We start from the raw sequence: 13,999 nt of genomic DNA on the forward strand, positions 1-13,999 counted from the left end.
GGGTACTGTATACTGAAACGATATTGGCCCACTGAACAGAGTTAGACACTTGGGCCACCCAAATACAAATAACCCCAGTTCTCATTACACATGCACGCATTCATTCTCCCCAAATAATTCAAATTATGCTTTAAAATAAAAAAGGCAGCATTTTACCTCCATCTAGTGGAGATACTGAACATTTGAAGGTAATAAGGCACTTCCATAAAAGGTTCCCTTATTTCAAAAAGAAGTGGGGGGGATAATTCTTAACCACAAAACACTGACTTGAATTTTAGAAAATACCTAGAAAGGAAATGTTGATAATATTGTTTGGAAAGTCATAGCAAGCACATAGGTCTCATTGGCAAAGTTTTATTTGAAACCAAAAAAAAAAAAAAAAAAAAAAAAAAAAAAAAAAAAAAAGGTTGTGGGTTACAATATTCTTTTAAAACATCTTATGACATTGACAGAAAAAAAAAGACATATCAAGATTGTGTATACCAAGTAAAAGTTCTACTTTTTTAAAACGTAATAAAAATACAATAATAAAAAGGTAACTGACATTTGTAGAACATTGCTGTAATTAACTTTCATCTATATAAACCATGTTTTACCACCGGATCATTCACACAGTTCCTCGTACATTGATCATTTTCATTCAGAATTTTGGCCAACAAATAGCAAGTACAATCTCTATTATTATAGTTCAATGGAAAACATTTTTTTCCTTCACTTCACGGCCAAAACTTTTCAAAGAGGAACTGCGTTTAGAACCATAAATTGTTGTGAGGCTTTATGGATGGTACAGCATTCAGTTTAGGAAATGCGAGTAGCGACTCAGATGTTTGACCATAACTGGGATGGATACATAACTTTGTACAAACTTCAAGTTTAAATGTCTCATCAGGGAGTGTCCAAGAGCAACAGCTTTAATGGTTCTGTGTGTTGTCAGTCTATTATCTGCAGATCTTTGGGGAGCTGCTCTCTCTCAGCTCAGCTGTGGTTACTCCATGCTCTCGGGGTCGGCCTGGGCCATATATGCATCCAACTCGGCATCCAGGTGGCCCTTGGTCTTGGACATGTAAGCATCAAGCTGGTTGTCCAACTGCTCACGTGTGACGATGGCACGACCTGCTCCTCGGCCTCTGCCGCGTCCACGACCTCTTCCAGCAAACCCTCCGCGACCTCTCAGACCTCCGCGGCCTAAGAGAGAACCATTGAGAGACACACTTAAGCATGCAAGAGAAATACAAACAACACTAACTGGCAAAAATGTGTATTTAACTTTTACATTTTAGACAATCTAGCAAGAATCTACTAATATTATACATCATACCTCTTCCGCCAGCTGCTCCACGAGCTGCACCTCGGCCACCAAAAGCTCCTCGTCCTGTAGGTCCTCCGCGCTGACGCATGCCTCGACGGAGACCGATGCGTCCAGGACCACCCCTACCTCTCATCGGACCTGCACCTAAGAAATAAAAACAACTGTTTTATTAAAAGAAAATGAATGGTAAAAATACTTCCAGAATGCTAAAGGGAGTGCTTGCAGTTAGGAATCGCAAATTATTATTATTATAAGTTGAGAATACAAAGATCAATAATGGTTGGTTGCTTTCATGGCTATATTATTGTAAGTAACAAAGTTAAAATACTATAAAAGAGCAATTAAAAAAACTGATTTATGGTAAGGCTGCACAATTTATAATTTCAGCATCGACTTTGCGATGAAATAAGTTTCTACAGAGCTGCTTTATAGCTGAACTGAACTCATGAAAACGGATGCACATCATTTTATTGGATAATACACCACCTGCCATCTCTTCTTTTGTTGTTCTGTTAACATTAATGACAAAGACAAACACTTTTGTAGCTATAACAAATATTGATTGTATTTCACTTATACACAGTGTAGTGGTGTATAGATATTCAAACCTAACTGAAAAAGGTCTCTTATGCTTTAAAGACGAATACAGCGTTGCAGCCTAACCACCATTAATCGCAATAAGCTCTGCATTTTGCTACTTTTGATGAGAAACAGTGTCATTTCAAATTGTCCATTTTATCACGAAATACAAACAATAAATGCCGTTTTGACGCTCTTTAATGTGGCGCGACAAATCACTATATAGGTGCCTCAGTTTAAGCAGTAGCGCGAGTGAACGCGATCATCTCTTCCTAATAAACATGAATCAACATCTGAAGGCATGTTGAAAGATGCAGTACAACTTACTGAAACGCATTATATCTTGTGTAATCGTTCAATCAGTATTTCAACGGCAGAATATCCCATGTAGCATTACATTTACCTCAGGCAAGTCATTCAGTGTCCACAGCTTGTTAATCAGCTAGAGAAATGAACTCTTTCGCTAAATGTACGCAATATATAAGCATATATATTCATTATATTTTACTTAACCTGTTAGTGATGTCTTGATTAATGTACGTTTAAAATATCTGTCATGAGAATGACAGCCAGTGTGTAAATGATTATAAAACAAATGAATTGGAGTAAAACCAATTAAATTTAGAAGTTAATGCAAAAACTCCCTTGGGCAGTTGAGTGGTGATTATATCTAAAAATAAATAGCAACTGAATTTAGGCTAATAGTTTGGGCTCTGTTGTGAAACTTTAATATTATAGTAATGTGCAAGTAAGGGCTCCGTATATAGTTCACACCATTAGCAGAGATCATTTTATCCTTAAATTACAACTGAATTCATTTAAAGACACCATTTGTTCAGTAAACCACTGTCTAATAAAAAAAGCAATTTAGGTTCTCTCATGGATCCTCGAGGTGGCGCTCAACACACGAATGAGGGAAACGTGAACAAAAGTTAACTAGCCTAAGAAAAAAAGAGGTTTTTAACAGGATGGTGGACAGCAGTTTGGGCAAAATAATAGATGCCCAAACCACGTTTAAGTCCAAAGTCTGGACTTACTTCAGCTTTTATACCATTTATAGGACACACATTGTAAATGTTGTAATGGTAAAGCTTTGATGCTCTACACAGAGTGCTTTGTGAAGTATTCTTTTTTTTAATTTTTATTAATCATAACTAACATTCCTTTTTCTTGCAGAATTAACCATTACATGCCTTTGAAACCTAAATTGTCCCCAAACACTTTGGCCTAAGTCAGTGGGTGTCTTAATAATTTCCGGATATTACAAGAGGATATGAAACTAGACATGTTTAAATATATAAACTCGTGACTTTTGAGTAACAAAGTGAAGTAATTAAGAAATCAGGATTTGCTTTTACCTAGTAAAAGAAGGGTTTGCTGAATTATACATATGACGAACCAATCACATTGTAGAAAAATGATGTAATGAATCATGTCACTATTGCCATGCTCCTATTCTATAAAAACTGTTCTGCTCTTTTTGCTGGTGGGCTTCTCTCTGAAATTGGTCTGAGATCCTCCGGCTGTGATTAAAGCATATTCGAAGGCATTGTCTGGAGTCTGTCTAGTTAATGCTGCACAGCAGGTTAAACACTGGAGAGATCTTACTTCTATTCTCAAGTGATAGTGTTTAGTGGACGAGCACTAGACCTTATTCCCAAGTGATAGCGTTCAGAAAAGGTTGAGACGTTGGCCGACTCGAACAGGTATTGAAGTTAGCTTAGTTGAGTATAAATTCATACGTGTCTGGGACACGCGGTTTAACTTAAATTTAGGCGCATAGGAGAAAATCTACCACAGCTTACACATACACACGGGAGCATTTGAAAGCAGGCAACTATCAGCGATAGACGCCTGCTTTCAAGCGCTCCCGTGTATCTGTGTATCGCTCAGTTATGCTTGGTGTTTACAACATGTTTTTGAAGCATTGATCATTGCAGCCAATCACAGACATTTATGTTGAGCGCATGAACACAATGGCCAATCAGAGGCGTTTAAGAATCCGCTCAAAAGCGCTCAAAATGCCAGGGGGAAATGATGGTATCGTCACATTAAAATTTTTAAATACCCAAGTCGTTACCTTGGACAACACTATTCCCAGGTTTATTTTAAGGAAGCTGGTAAACACGGAGTCACAAGTTTAAATAAAAGAGGTTGGTACATTTTAAATGTACCAGGTTTATAAAACAAGTTGATAAGCAGCTAAATGTGTCAGTTTACACACAAAAGAAAAGTTGACGATTTTAAAGGGGTCATATAATGGTACATGCACTTTTACAAGTTGATTGCACTGAAATGTCTGTTGGCAGTGCCTGTACAGAACCATCCTATCATGATAAAAATCCATCCAGTGGTTTTGTTTTAATCTCCTTATATGTTTGACCCTCTCTGAAATCAAGCCGTTCGATATTGTGACGTCATAATATCCAACGCCCCTCCCGCTATTGTGATTGACAGCCGTGTTTCAACACAAGACCCGCCCTGAGCGAGCTGTGACAGCCGTCATAGTAGTCCGCCATTGTTGATATGCTGGAGCAGAATGGCGTCTAAGCGATAGTGGTGTTCTGTTCTTAGATGTAATAAGGAACACAGCAGTCATTTGGATGTTCCTAAATCCGAGCCGTTGAAGATGCAGTGGCTGGGTTTGTTTTTGAAGCGATATGCCCAAAAGATTGACGCAGGGATTCCCTCACGGGGATTCCCCACAATCGTCTGCACTTTCCTGTTTGCTTGAATCATTTCACATCAGACAGCTTTACAAACGAGAAAAAACGGATCGGTACCAACGTGTTCCTGCTGAACCTCCAGAAGATGTGAGTGTAATTTTTTATTAAACTTTATATTAGTATTTACATTAATCTTTGCGGTGTCCGTAAACGGTGTACGCACAGAACAGAGGGGCGGGGTGAGCAAAGCTCATTATCATTTAAAGACACATGCACTGAAACGGCGTGCTGAAAACAGAGCTGTTTTGACCAGGTAAAATTAGTGTTTTCTTACAATACTAATGAGAATTTTTAATTAAAATATATTACAAACTTTTAATTTAGACCCTAAAGAATCATATTAGCTTGTACAAAAATGACATTATATGACCCCTTTAACACGTATAAGCATTAAATGTTTAATTTACAAGTTTTTTGGTCTAAATTTTTTTTTTACATTAAAGTTATTTAATAATAATAAATTAATTTAATGAGAGAAAATCTGCTCGTAACCTATTCACAGGCATTTTGTTTTCATAGTTAGATATCGTGATGCATCATTATAGGATTATCTAGCAATATATTAAATATCGCAGAATTGCTGTATTGTGATATTATTGGTATCATGAGCCTTTTAACAAGTATATTGTATCATGAGGTACACTGTGATTCCCACCCCTACTATTGGTAACAGACTAACTTCTCTCAATACCTAAAAAAGAATTTAACGGAGGCAATGAGTCAACTGGATAAAATTAGCAGATATTCTATAAACTTCATTATAGCTAAAAAAAAAAAAAAAAAAACAGCGGAAAAAGCTCTTTTAATCATCTACACTCCTTAGGGGAACAGTCGAGCAGGCTCAGCTGTCTCCTCCTGTTACCACCTAGAGACTGCACAACAGGTGCAGGAACTACAAATCTAGTAGCACACCAGGGGTCTCCTAACAGCCATTAAATGACAGTTTAGCCCAATCAGCATGACGCAAGGTTTAGAGAGAGGGTGGCTAAACACGAGAAAAACATTACCACTGTAAAACATCATCTCAGCTGTACTGCAGTGATTGACAGTTCCAAATGAAGAACAGATTTCTTTTGGCATGTTAAGAAGCTCACACTGCACTTCCGGCAAAGAAAGCTTTATTCTGAAAACACATGCATGCACTCTTCCTCAGATTTAGAACTATAGTGAGCCAGAATAAATGTATAAATAGGATGTGTGGCTTTTTGGACAGCGTCTGATAAGCACACTGGAAAACGGGAAATGAAAGCAGTAGTGTCATGTAAAGACTGTTTGTCACCTCTAAGAGAGATCGCTCCTCTCATGGAACCGCCTCTCACTCTTCCTCGCAGTCCTCGTCCAGCTCCACGCAATCCTCCAGGAAAACCTCGTCCTCTGCCACCGCCCGGCATTAATGAGCCGATAGGCCGACCAAGTCTGGCCTGGATGTTGCTCTTCCCAAGTCGCTGCTTCAGGCTCTACAGGTGATATAATGGATTGTTCCTTTAATAGGCACGTCACATTTATTAACATTTAAAGGCAAAATGAAATGGCTTTCGTAATGGCTTTCGAGGGTTTTATACTAGAATGACTGAACACAATACAAGCCTACAATTAAACTTGGTTTCCTTTGAATACTAGTCATTTGTGCAGAACAAGATGAAGAATATTTCTTAAGTGTATTACAAAAGTAAAAAAAAAACCATTTTGATTACTTTCATGATGACTTTAATTGTACAACACCATTTACCGCTGGTCATTTTTTCTCTCTTATTTTGTCTTTTTGCTCACAAAGACAAAATTTGATAAAAAATTCTATTAATTTAAATATTTTTTTATTTGAAAATTTTCAAATGCAATTTATTCTTGTAATGGTAAAGCTGAATTATCAGCATCATTACTCCAGTCTTCAGCATCACTAATTTGCTGCTCAAGAAACATTTCATATTATTAATGTTGAAAACAGTTGTAATGTTTTTGTGGAAACTGATCATTTTCAGAATTCTTTGATGAATAGAAAGTATAAAGAACTTCCTATTTGGATGATAAATGTCTTTACGGTCACTTTTGATTAATTTAATGCACCTAAATATTATTTTGAAAAAAATCTTACTGACCCCAACCTTTTAACAGTAGTGTTGTACATGTTAACTACATTTTGTTTTCAAATACTGCGACGCAGCCATCAGTCGATTTGCGACTCCAACTATATAACCTGAATGTGCCATTTAAGTCATCTTTGTGCATTTCATCTCGTACCTGTTTGTGTTGCAGGGCAGCCTGCACAGAGGGCCTGTTCTCCATCTGCTGAGCGAGCCGGCGGTTGCGCGCACTGGCCATGTGCTGCTGCTGCATGGTCGCCCGGATGCTACTCGCTGTCGGCTGCTTGTTCTTCAGCATGTTTGTGAAGCTTGTGGAACACAACAGAAGGAGGAGACAGAGAGAGAGAAAGAGGAGGGAAAGGGGGATACGAGGAAAGGAGGGTTCCAAATCAAATCATTTCACACAGCATGGACGCAGCTACAGCGGCTCGTGTAGCAATATAGTGAATGCCCTTTTTAGACCACACGCGATTTTATTTACTCTCTCTCTCGATTACATGTGGAGACACCCCAACAAATCAGAAGTCTGGTTTAAACTGAACGCTTATAGTATGGTTTTGAGAATATAGGGATGGCAGAAGAGAAGACAGAGGCTACATCGATATTAATAAAGATACTTTTGAAAACAGCTTTTTCCTCAACGTTTTTGCCTTCCTTCCACACCGATACAGAATTTTTGCCCTGTAAAAATGGAGACTTTTTAAAACCCTTTCACAAATGGATAAATTTGAAAATGCTGTTTTTTGCCACATTGTAGCACGTGCTATGAAAACCATGGTATTCAAAGACTCATGTGACCCATATAGAGCTGGTAAGTCCCGCCCCTTCCGCAAAACCCTGCTGGACCTCAAAGTTGAAAAACCGTCAATGCAAGTGAATGGGAGAAAATAATTATTTTCTGGTCCCGTTTGAATTGTGCCATGAATGTGAACATATGTTGTCTGTGAATTTTTTATATAATTTTTCGTGTAAAGAATGATACAATTTAGCGGGTAGAAGTTTGATACGGTTAGACTTTGTGTGAGAGCACTTTGTGGACTACAACTCTCGACGCGTTTGAAACGTCAACACCACTAGCACATGGACACTAGCTCACCGATCCCGCTAAACATGGCTGTGTCTTTGGTGCACTTCACCGCCTTCTTTCAGGGAGAGGACAAAATCATTGAGGTTGGCGAAAACCACGGGTAAGTCAACTTTATGGGGGGACGTCACATAGGCGACATGTAGTCTTTCTCGCTATGTCTTTTCCACAACTGCTAGCCGAAGAATCATAACATATACTGTCAAACTCGTAACATGGAAGATTATATAAAAAATTCACAGACAACATATGTTCACATTCATGGCAAAATTCAAACGGGACCAGAAAATAATTATTTTCTCCCATTCACTTGCATTGACGGTTTTTCAACTTTGAGGTCCAGCGGGGTTAGCGGAAGGGGCGGGACTTACCAGCTCTATTGTACCCGTGGATATCTATGATTATACCGGCAATGTTGTGCCTTCTATTAATTTTCATAGTGTTGTTAAAAATAAATGTTACTTTGTATAATCTTCATACTACATTCCTGTTGAGATGAAAGAAAATGTCTGTCCTGTGGCAAAACATGAGGGCAATAGCGTTTTAGACTATACAAGGAACAGCGATTTGAGTGCGACCAGAAAACACCAGTGGGGAGATATATCATAATGTGCCAGAAGAAGCGTGTCAGAACTATATATCTGGTCTCTGTGCATCATCTGTGAGCTCATATTGTATTTTATGCTTCTGCATTAAGATAATTGCAGTGTGGACAAGAAACTTTTGGAAACACTAGTTTTGAAATGAAAATGCCATTTTCAAATGTATCTGGATTAATGGAGATGGAGCCGGAGACAGAAAAGAGGTAGGTAGATTTCTTTCAGAGTGATTGCCACTTACAGGCCACCATCAACCTACTGTGATGTCATCAGTCCGAGACACCACACGGTGAGCTGGCCCAGGGCTAGAGGGGTGTCTGGCCACCCAGCCACTTACAACCAAGACCGTGACCTGGTACTTTGCTCTGCAAGATGCTTCTTCTGAGAAGAAGGGAAGGGGGTTGGGGGACAGGCCACGTCTTAAGTATGGACTGGGCACCTTTAATCCGTAGACAGAGAGAAATTGAGAAATGCAAAGGAGCAGAAAAAGGTCATCTAAGAGAGAGAGAGTGTGTTTTGTGTGAGAGAGGGCAAGAAATATGGATGGCACACATACCATCCTGCACTATCAACTCATTCCCATGGTCGAGGATGCTCTTCTGCAGAGAACTCAAGTGCAGTCGGCTTACCTCACCACCATTACCCTCTCACCTCCGGGTGTGCGCTGCTTACACAAGAGACGCCTCGCCAAACATGGCACATTATTAGATCTTATACATCGACTCGAGTAACCGACGTCTTGTTGGGTAAGCGGAGCACACCGTGCGGGCAGTCTAGCGTCCATGTCAGATCTGATGTCTCCCCCTCAATGACCTCCATAGTACACGTGTCTTGAGGCTTCATGCCTTAGTTATCTCTGTATGCTTTTCCCCCCGGCCTTGAGATAATGCTGTCAGGATGCGTAGCGCCTCACCGCTCATTCAGGGACACCTTGGTGGTGCTTTTCAGCACGACTTTTTGAGAAGAAGGGGCACTCATGTTTCTTCAGACTCGCAGGGATCTCTCCTGTAGAGGAAACACAACAGAATAAAGATGTAAGATATCTTTACTGCATGAAAGTGAAAGTTACTGACAGACATCAGGACGTCAATGGGGAGACTTGACGTCATATACAAATTGGCTGTATTTTAAAACCTAGCAATTTGACTTTCAGATGCCACAAACTCCCAAATGTGATCATCCTCATGTGGGGGACCCCCATCCTAGAATTTAAATGCCATCTATATGGGCTCTTGTATTAAAAACGAATTTATACCGTGAACATTTATATTATAAATGGGTCTAAAATATTACTTGGAAAATATTTAGTTTCTATTAAGCCATTATCTATTTTTAATTACACGTATTTGTTGCTCTTTTTAAAAAAAACAATCCCCGGAACAGCGTAGTCTGAAACCCCCGATCTAGGCATAATTTGTGTAACGTTGTAAGTTAGTTTGTAACATGCTGGAAGGCTGCCAGTATAAATGATTAACGTTACCAATTCTGTTGTGTAGCAGAACCATTGGTTTGAAAACACTTTCTAATTCATACCAGGCGTCAACATAATGAAACCAACAACAACGAGTTCTACCGGTTTAATGTAAACCAATGTAACGTTAACGTTACTTACATAACTGACTGTTCACCACCCTAGTATTATCACCGAAACTCACACAAAACTTATTCGTATACATATATTAACCAATTTAATAACACATTCATTCATGTTTAAGGCATATTTAATATGTTTAAATGTTTGAGAAATATTAACGTTACCTTTTTTCTGGACGACTCGTGCAGTTGAGTCAGGGCAGATCTGTTAGCTGTTGAGGCTAGCGCGTCGCTGAAGCAGCGGACTGACTCGACAAAATCCCTACTCAAAACTTCTCAATTTGACGACCGGAAATTGTATAACTATCGCCCCTCTTCTAAATATATTTAAGAACTAAAAACAAAGCTATATCCCACAGAATAGGTTATTTAACACCAGTCTACTTTAATCTGCAACTCTATCTTCCTACCCTCCCCTCATTCATCACAAAATGGTGCTAACAACTGCGCGAGTTCGGAAAATGGAGCACTACTTACTACGTCATGTATCGCGAGATTTAAGTGTGAAAGGTTGTGTTCCAAATAGCATACTTCCATACTAGTACTAGGGTTTGTGCATGAACTTTGTGCATCAACATTTTAGCTTAAAATGTATATAAAAGTACAGGGGAAACGATTTATTTGAGGTACTCTGAGCATTTTTAAGTAAAGTTAAAGTTTTAACCATTTTAAACCACAGAAAAACGAAAATGTACTTTTTAAAAATTACATATATTGCATGTATGTATAGTCTTTTTATTTTTTTTTATTTTTTTATAAAAAAAAGTTTAAGTTTATCACACTCTTGGATGATAGGACCCCGCCAAAATTGATCATTTTTGTCCGAGGGACGCCCATTTAAAAAAAAAAAAAAGCTAAAAAACAAAGGCAGACACTGGTTTATTCTGTGATATTAAATATTATGTTGAAAATATTTAGTTTCTATTACATTTTTTTTCTTCCGTACAGTACTTTTTGATGAGAGAGACAGGAAGGTGACCGTTGATTTGAACCTATTTTTTACAGTCTATGATTTGAACACAACCATATGTGTGACGCAGAATTTACGGAAACTTGGGGATTCGCTGATTTACAAATCATCACACAGCTCATGTACGGTCGCTGTTTTTATATATATGTTATAATATGTGTTAAAGTGGCAGTGACTGTTGTATCAAATTAAAGCGAAGTAAAGATGGCAGCGTTAGCAGTTGTGGAGACCCCATCAGGGAAAGATGCGCTCGCGGAGGGAATGCTGGACCTCTTGAGACCCGCGGTACAGCAGCTTGACTTACATGTGCACTCAGTCAGGTAGTGTATTTTGGGAAACCAAAACCCTTTTAAACCCTAGAAATGTTTAATTTACAATAAGCAGTTCTGTTTGCTAGCATGCTAATCACTGTCAACATGACAGGTCTTGTGACTCAGAGTTGTTGTGACCATATTACATGTAAAACAATGACAGTTCATTTATTCGTTTGTTACTATAAGCAGTTTCGCTTGATTTATGTCTTTAAGATATGATTCATATTATTTTATTATAAAGTGTGCATAAATATGGACAGCTATAATTTATCTTCACAGAGAAAGCCAAGTGGAACTTAGGGAACACATTGATAATTTGGCATCTGGTAAGTGATTTGATTATGCATTTGCAGTTTTTCTTGGTCGCTTTGATTTAATTCTCAAATTAGATTTGTTATTTTCAAAAATGTAAATAATAAATTCAGATCTTTGAACAATTTCTTTTTCATTTAAGAAAATTGCATGTGTTTTGACACTTGTGCAAAATAGTAAGTACAATTGTATACAATTTGCACAATAACTAAATATACACATGGAGTTGATTCTCTGTGAAATTGTCATAATCTGCACAACTTCTAAACCTTAATTTATTGTGTGAGCCATTAAATGCAAAATGATCCATTCAGTTATCAAAAATTGGTCAAACATACATGTATATTCTGTAAATATTTAGAACATAACATGGCATGATTGTGATGTCTGACAAATGACCTGCCTTAGTAATGAAATGGTAATCACAACCTTGCCAATGAAGGTTTGAGGTAAAGCTTGCCTGGATGTCATTTTGTGGCATTTTTTTGTTCAGTATATATAGTAGGAAATGTACTTGCAATTGTGAATTTTCTGTTTACATGTAACACATTGCTATAAAAATAAATACTGTTAATGTACACATACAAATGTGCATATTCTTTTTTTAGTGTACTACAATATTGACTTTTCCCAGTAAACTTTTACATACTGTTGAAATCTGTTGAAAGCTCAATGTGATACAGAATAGCATTCAGTTAGACAAAACACACATTCTTGTATAGAAATATTAAGTGGTCATTGTCAACAAAAGATGAAATTTCCATGGTGAAAAAACATGCAAACATTTTGACCAGTATGGCTCACAGTATGATACATAAAGGTTCATTTTGGTGGCATGAATGAAATGCTTTGGGTGAGTTACTACATTTTGCAGACATGCAACAGTTGTGATAATTTCACTTACATTTTAGAGAATGCTATGACTGTTTAAAAAAATTAGTCAATGCAATGTGTTATGATTATGACTGACTCTTTTGTCATAATGTTAGAATGAGTTCTGCAGAATTCATGAATATTGTATCATCTCATGAATGCTATGTGTGTACATTTCTTCTGCAGAGTTGTGTAGGATCAACGAACACCAGAAGGTGGCACTAGACTTAGACCCATATGTTAAAAAACTTCTTAATGCCAGGAGAAGAGTGGTGCTTGTCAATAACATACTCCAGAATGCACAGGTAAAAAACACAGAGACGTTGAATATAAAACATCAGTCATGCACATTATTTACTGTTTTCTAATTCATCTTTTAAAATGTTTGTTTCAGGAACGTTTGCGGAGGTTGAACCATAATGTTGCTAAGGAGACAGCACGAAGGAAGACCATGCTTGAGGCATCAGGAGCATTTACCCCACGCTCTCCCAGCAAGCCGTGATGTCCTGTTGCTCACATTTTGAGAATGCACCATTACACTGTGCTCAATGCCAAGGACCATCGCTGTAGATTCACAGAATCTTCCTCACATTGTTTAAGGGCACTGGGCTATGCAAAGCACTGCTACAGCAGAATTAATGTCAGTTCATTTAAGAGTAGTCGGGGAGACAGCAGTGTATACATGCACTCATTTCTTTGTTCAACATGATTTTTTGAATAAAAAGATTTGTCCGTATGAATGTAACTGATGCTGAAAAATGCTCTTATTGCAATGCTCTGGATTTCCTAATTATTTGCAAATTTATACAATTATTTATCATTAATGTCAGAGATAGTATCCAGTTTAATGTACCAGATAAGGAAATCTCCTCCTCCCAGTCTTGATCTAATCAGTGGAAGCAGATTATAGTTTTAATTTTTTTCTCACATGTGGAAAGCAGTATAGTGAATTATTTTCTTTTTTTTTTGGTTTTATATGCAAGCTTGTTTCTGTCACATAATAATAAAAAAAAAAATACAAAATGTTTTTGCCACTTGTTATCTTTCAGTTCTATTTTTCTCTAGTTTATACTTCACAATTCTCACTTTATAACTCGCAATTGCGAGTCTGTCACAATTCTGAGAAAAAAGTCATAATTGTGAGATGTAACCTTGCAATTGAGAGATAAAAAAAGTCAGACTTGTGAGATAAAGTCACAATTTGGGTGAACTATCCCTTTAAAAAAAAGAAAACAATTTAAACATTTAAAAAATAGACTTTGCTAATAGAGCCTTCAGTAGACAATACTATTCATTGATGTTGATTTTATTATTAATTTAATTATAATAATAATAAATTTGAGTGTCATAATTACATGTAGATTGAGGTTACAAATCACAGACCAAGCCAATAGAAGTGTTTAGAAATTCTCCAGAATCCATTGCATTGCATTGCATTATAATTGAATCAGCAGTAAAATCTTAAGTATGCACATGTCTTACGTTAATAGTGGATGCTTTGTAAGAGGATATAAGAAAGGGCAGATGAAGGTGACCTTTTGTTTTAGGTAAAAGGGAGA

The 13,999-nt window shown here is 37.5% G+C and overlaps 2 protein-coding genes across 3 annotated transcripts; one reads left to right on the forward strand and one right to left on the reverse strand.

The window, feature by feature from the left end:
- Positions 1 to 338: 338 nt before the first annotated feature.
- Positions 339 to 10,442, reverse strand: chtopa (chromatin target of PRMT1a). Of its 2 annotated transcripts, XM_081377663.1 has the most exons (6): positions 10,137 to 10,442; positions 9,292 to 9,383; positions 6,853 to 7,003; positions 5,894 to 6,071; positions 1,319 to 1,453; positions 339 to 1,185 (listed from the first exon to the last, which is right to left on the reverse strand). In XM_081377663.1, exons 2-6 carry the CDS (start codon positions 9,354 to 9,356, stop codon positions 986 to 988), a joined length of 729 nt encoding a protein of 242 aa, XP_081233789.1. In that variant the 5' UTR covers positions 9,357 to 9,383; positions 10,137 to 10,442; the 3' UTR covers positions 339 to 985. The 2 variants fall into 2 exon arrangements, with proteins under 2 accessions (XP_081233789.1, XP_081233790.1); XM_081377664.1 differs by lacking the exons at positions 9,292 to 9,383; positions 10,137 to 10,442 and adding an exon at positions 8,935 to 9,072 and having other exon boundaries at positions 340 to 1,185.
- Positions 10,443 to 10,662: 220 nt separating this feature from the next.
- On the forward strand, positions 10,663 to 13,463 carry snapin (SNAP associated protein). Its single transcript, XM_081376436.1, has 4 exons — positions 10,663 to 11,261; positions 11,535 to 11,581; positions 12,627 to 12,745; positions 12,835 to 13,463. Exons 1-4 carry the CDS (start codon positions 11,146 to 11,148, stop codon positions 12,940 to 12,942), a joined length of 390 nt encoding a protein of 129 aa, XP_081232562.1. The 5' UTR covers positions 10,663 to 11,145; the 3' UTR covers positions 12,943 to 13,463.
- Positions 13,464 to 13,999: the final 536 nt, after the last annotated feature.

Source organism: Scardinius erythrophthalmus (genome assembly GCF_964197995.2).
Source record: "Scardinius erythrophthalmus genome assembly, chromosome: 10".
Taxonomy (NCBI): Eukaryota; Metazoa; Chordata; class Actinopteri; order Cypriniformes; family Leuciscidae; genus Scardinius; species Scardinius erythrophthalmus.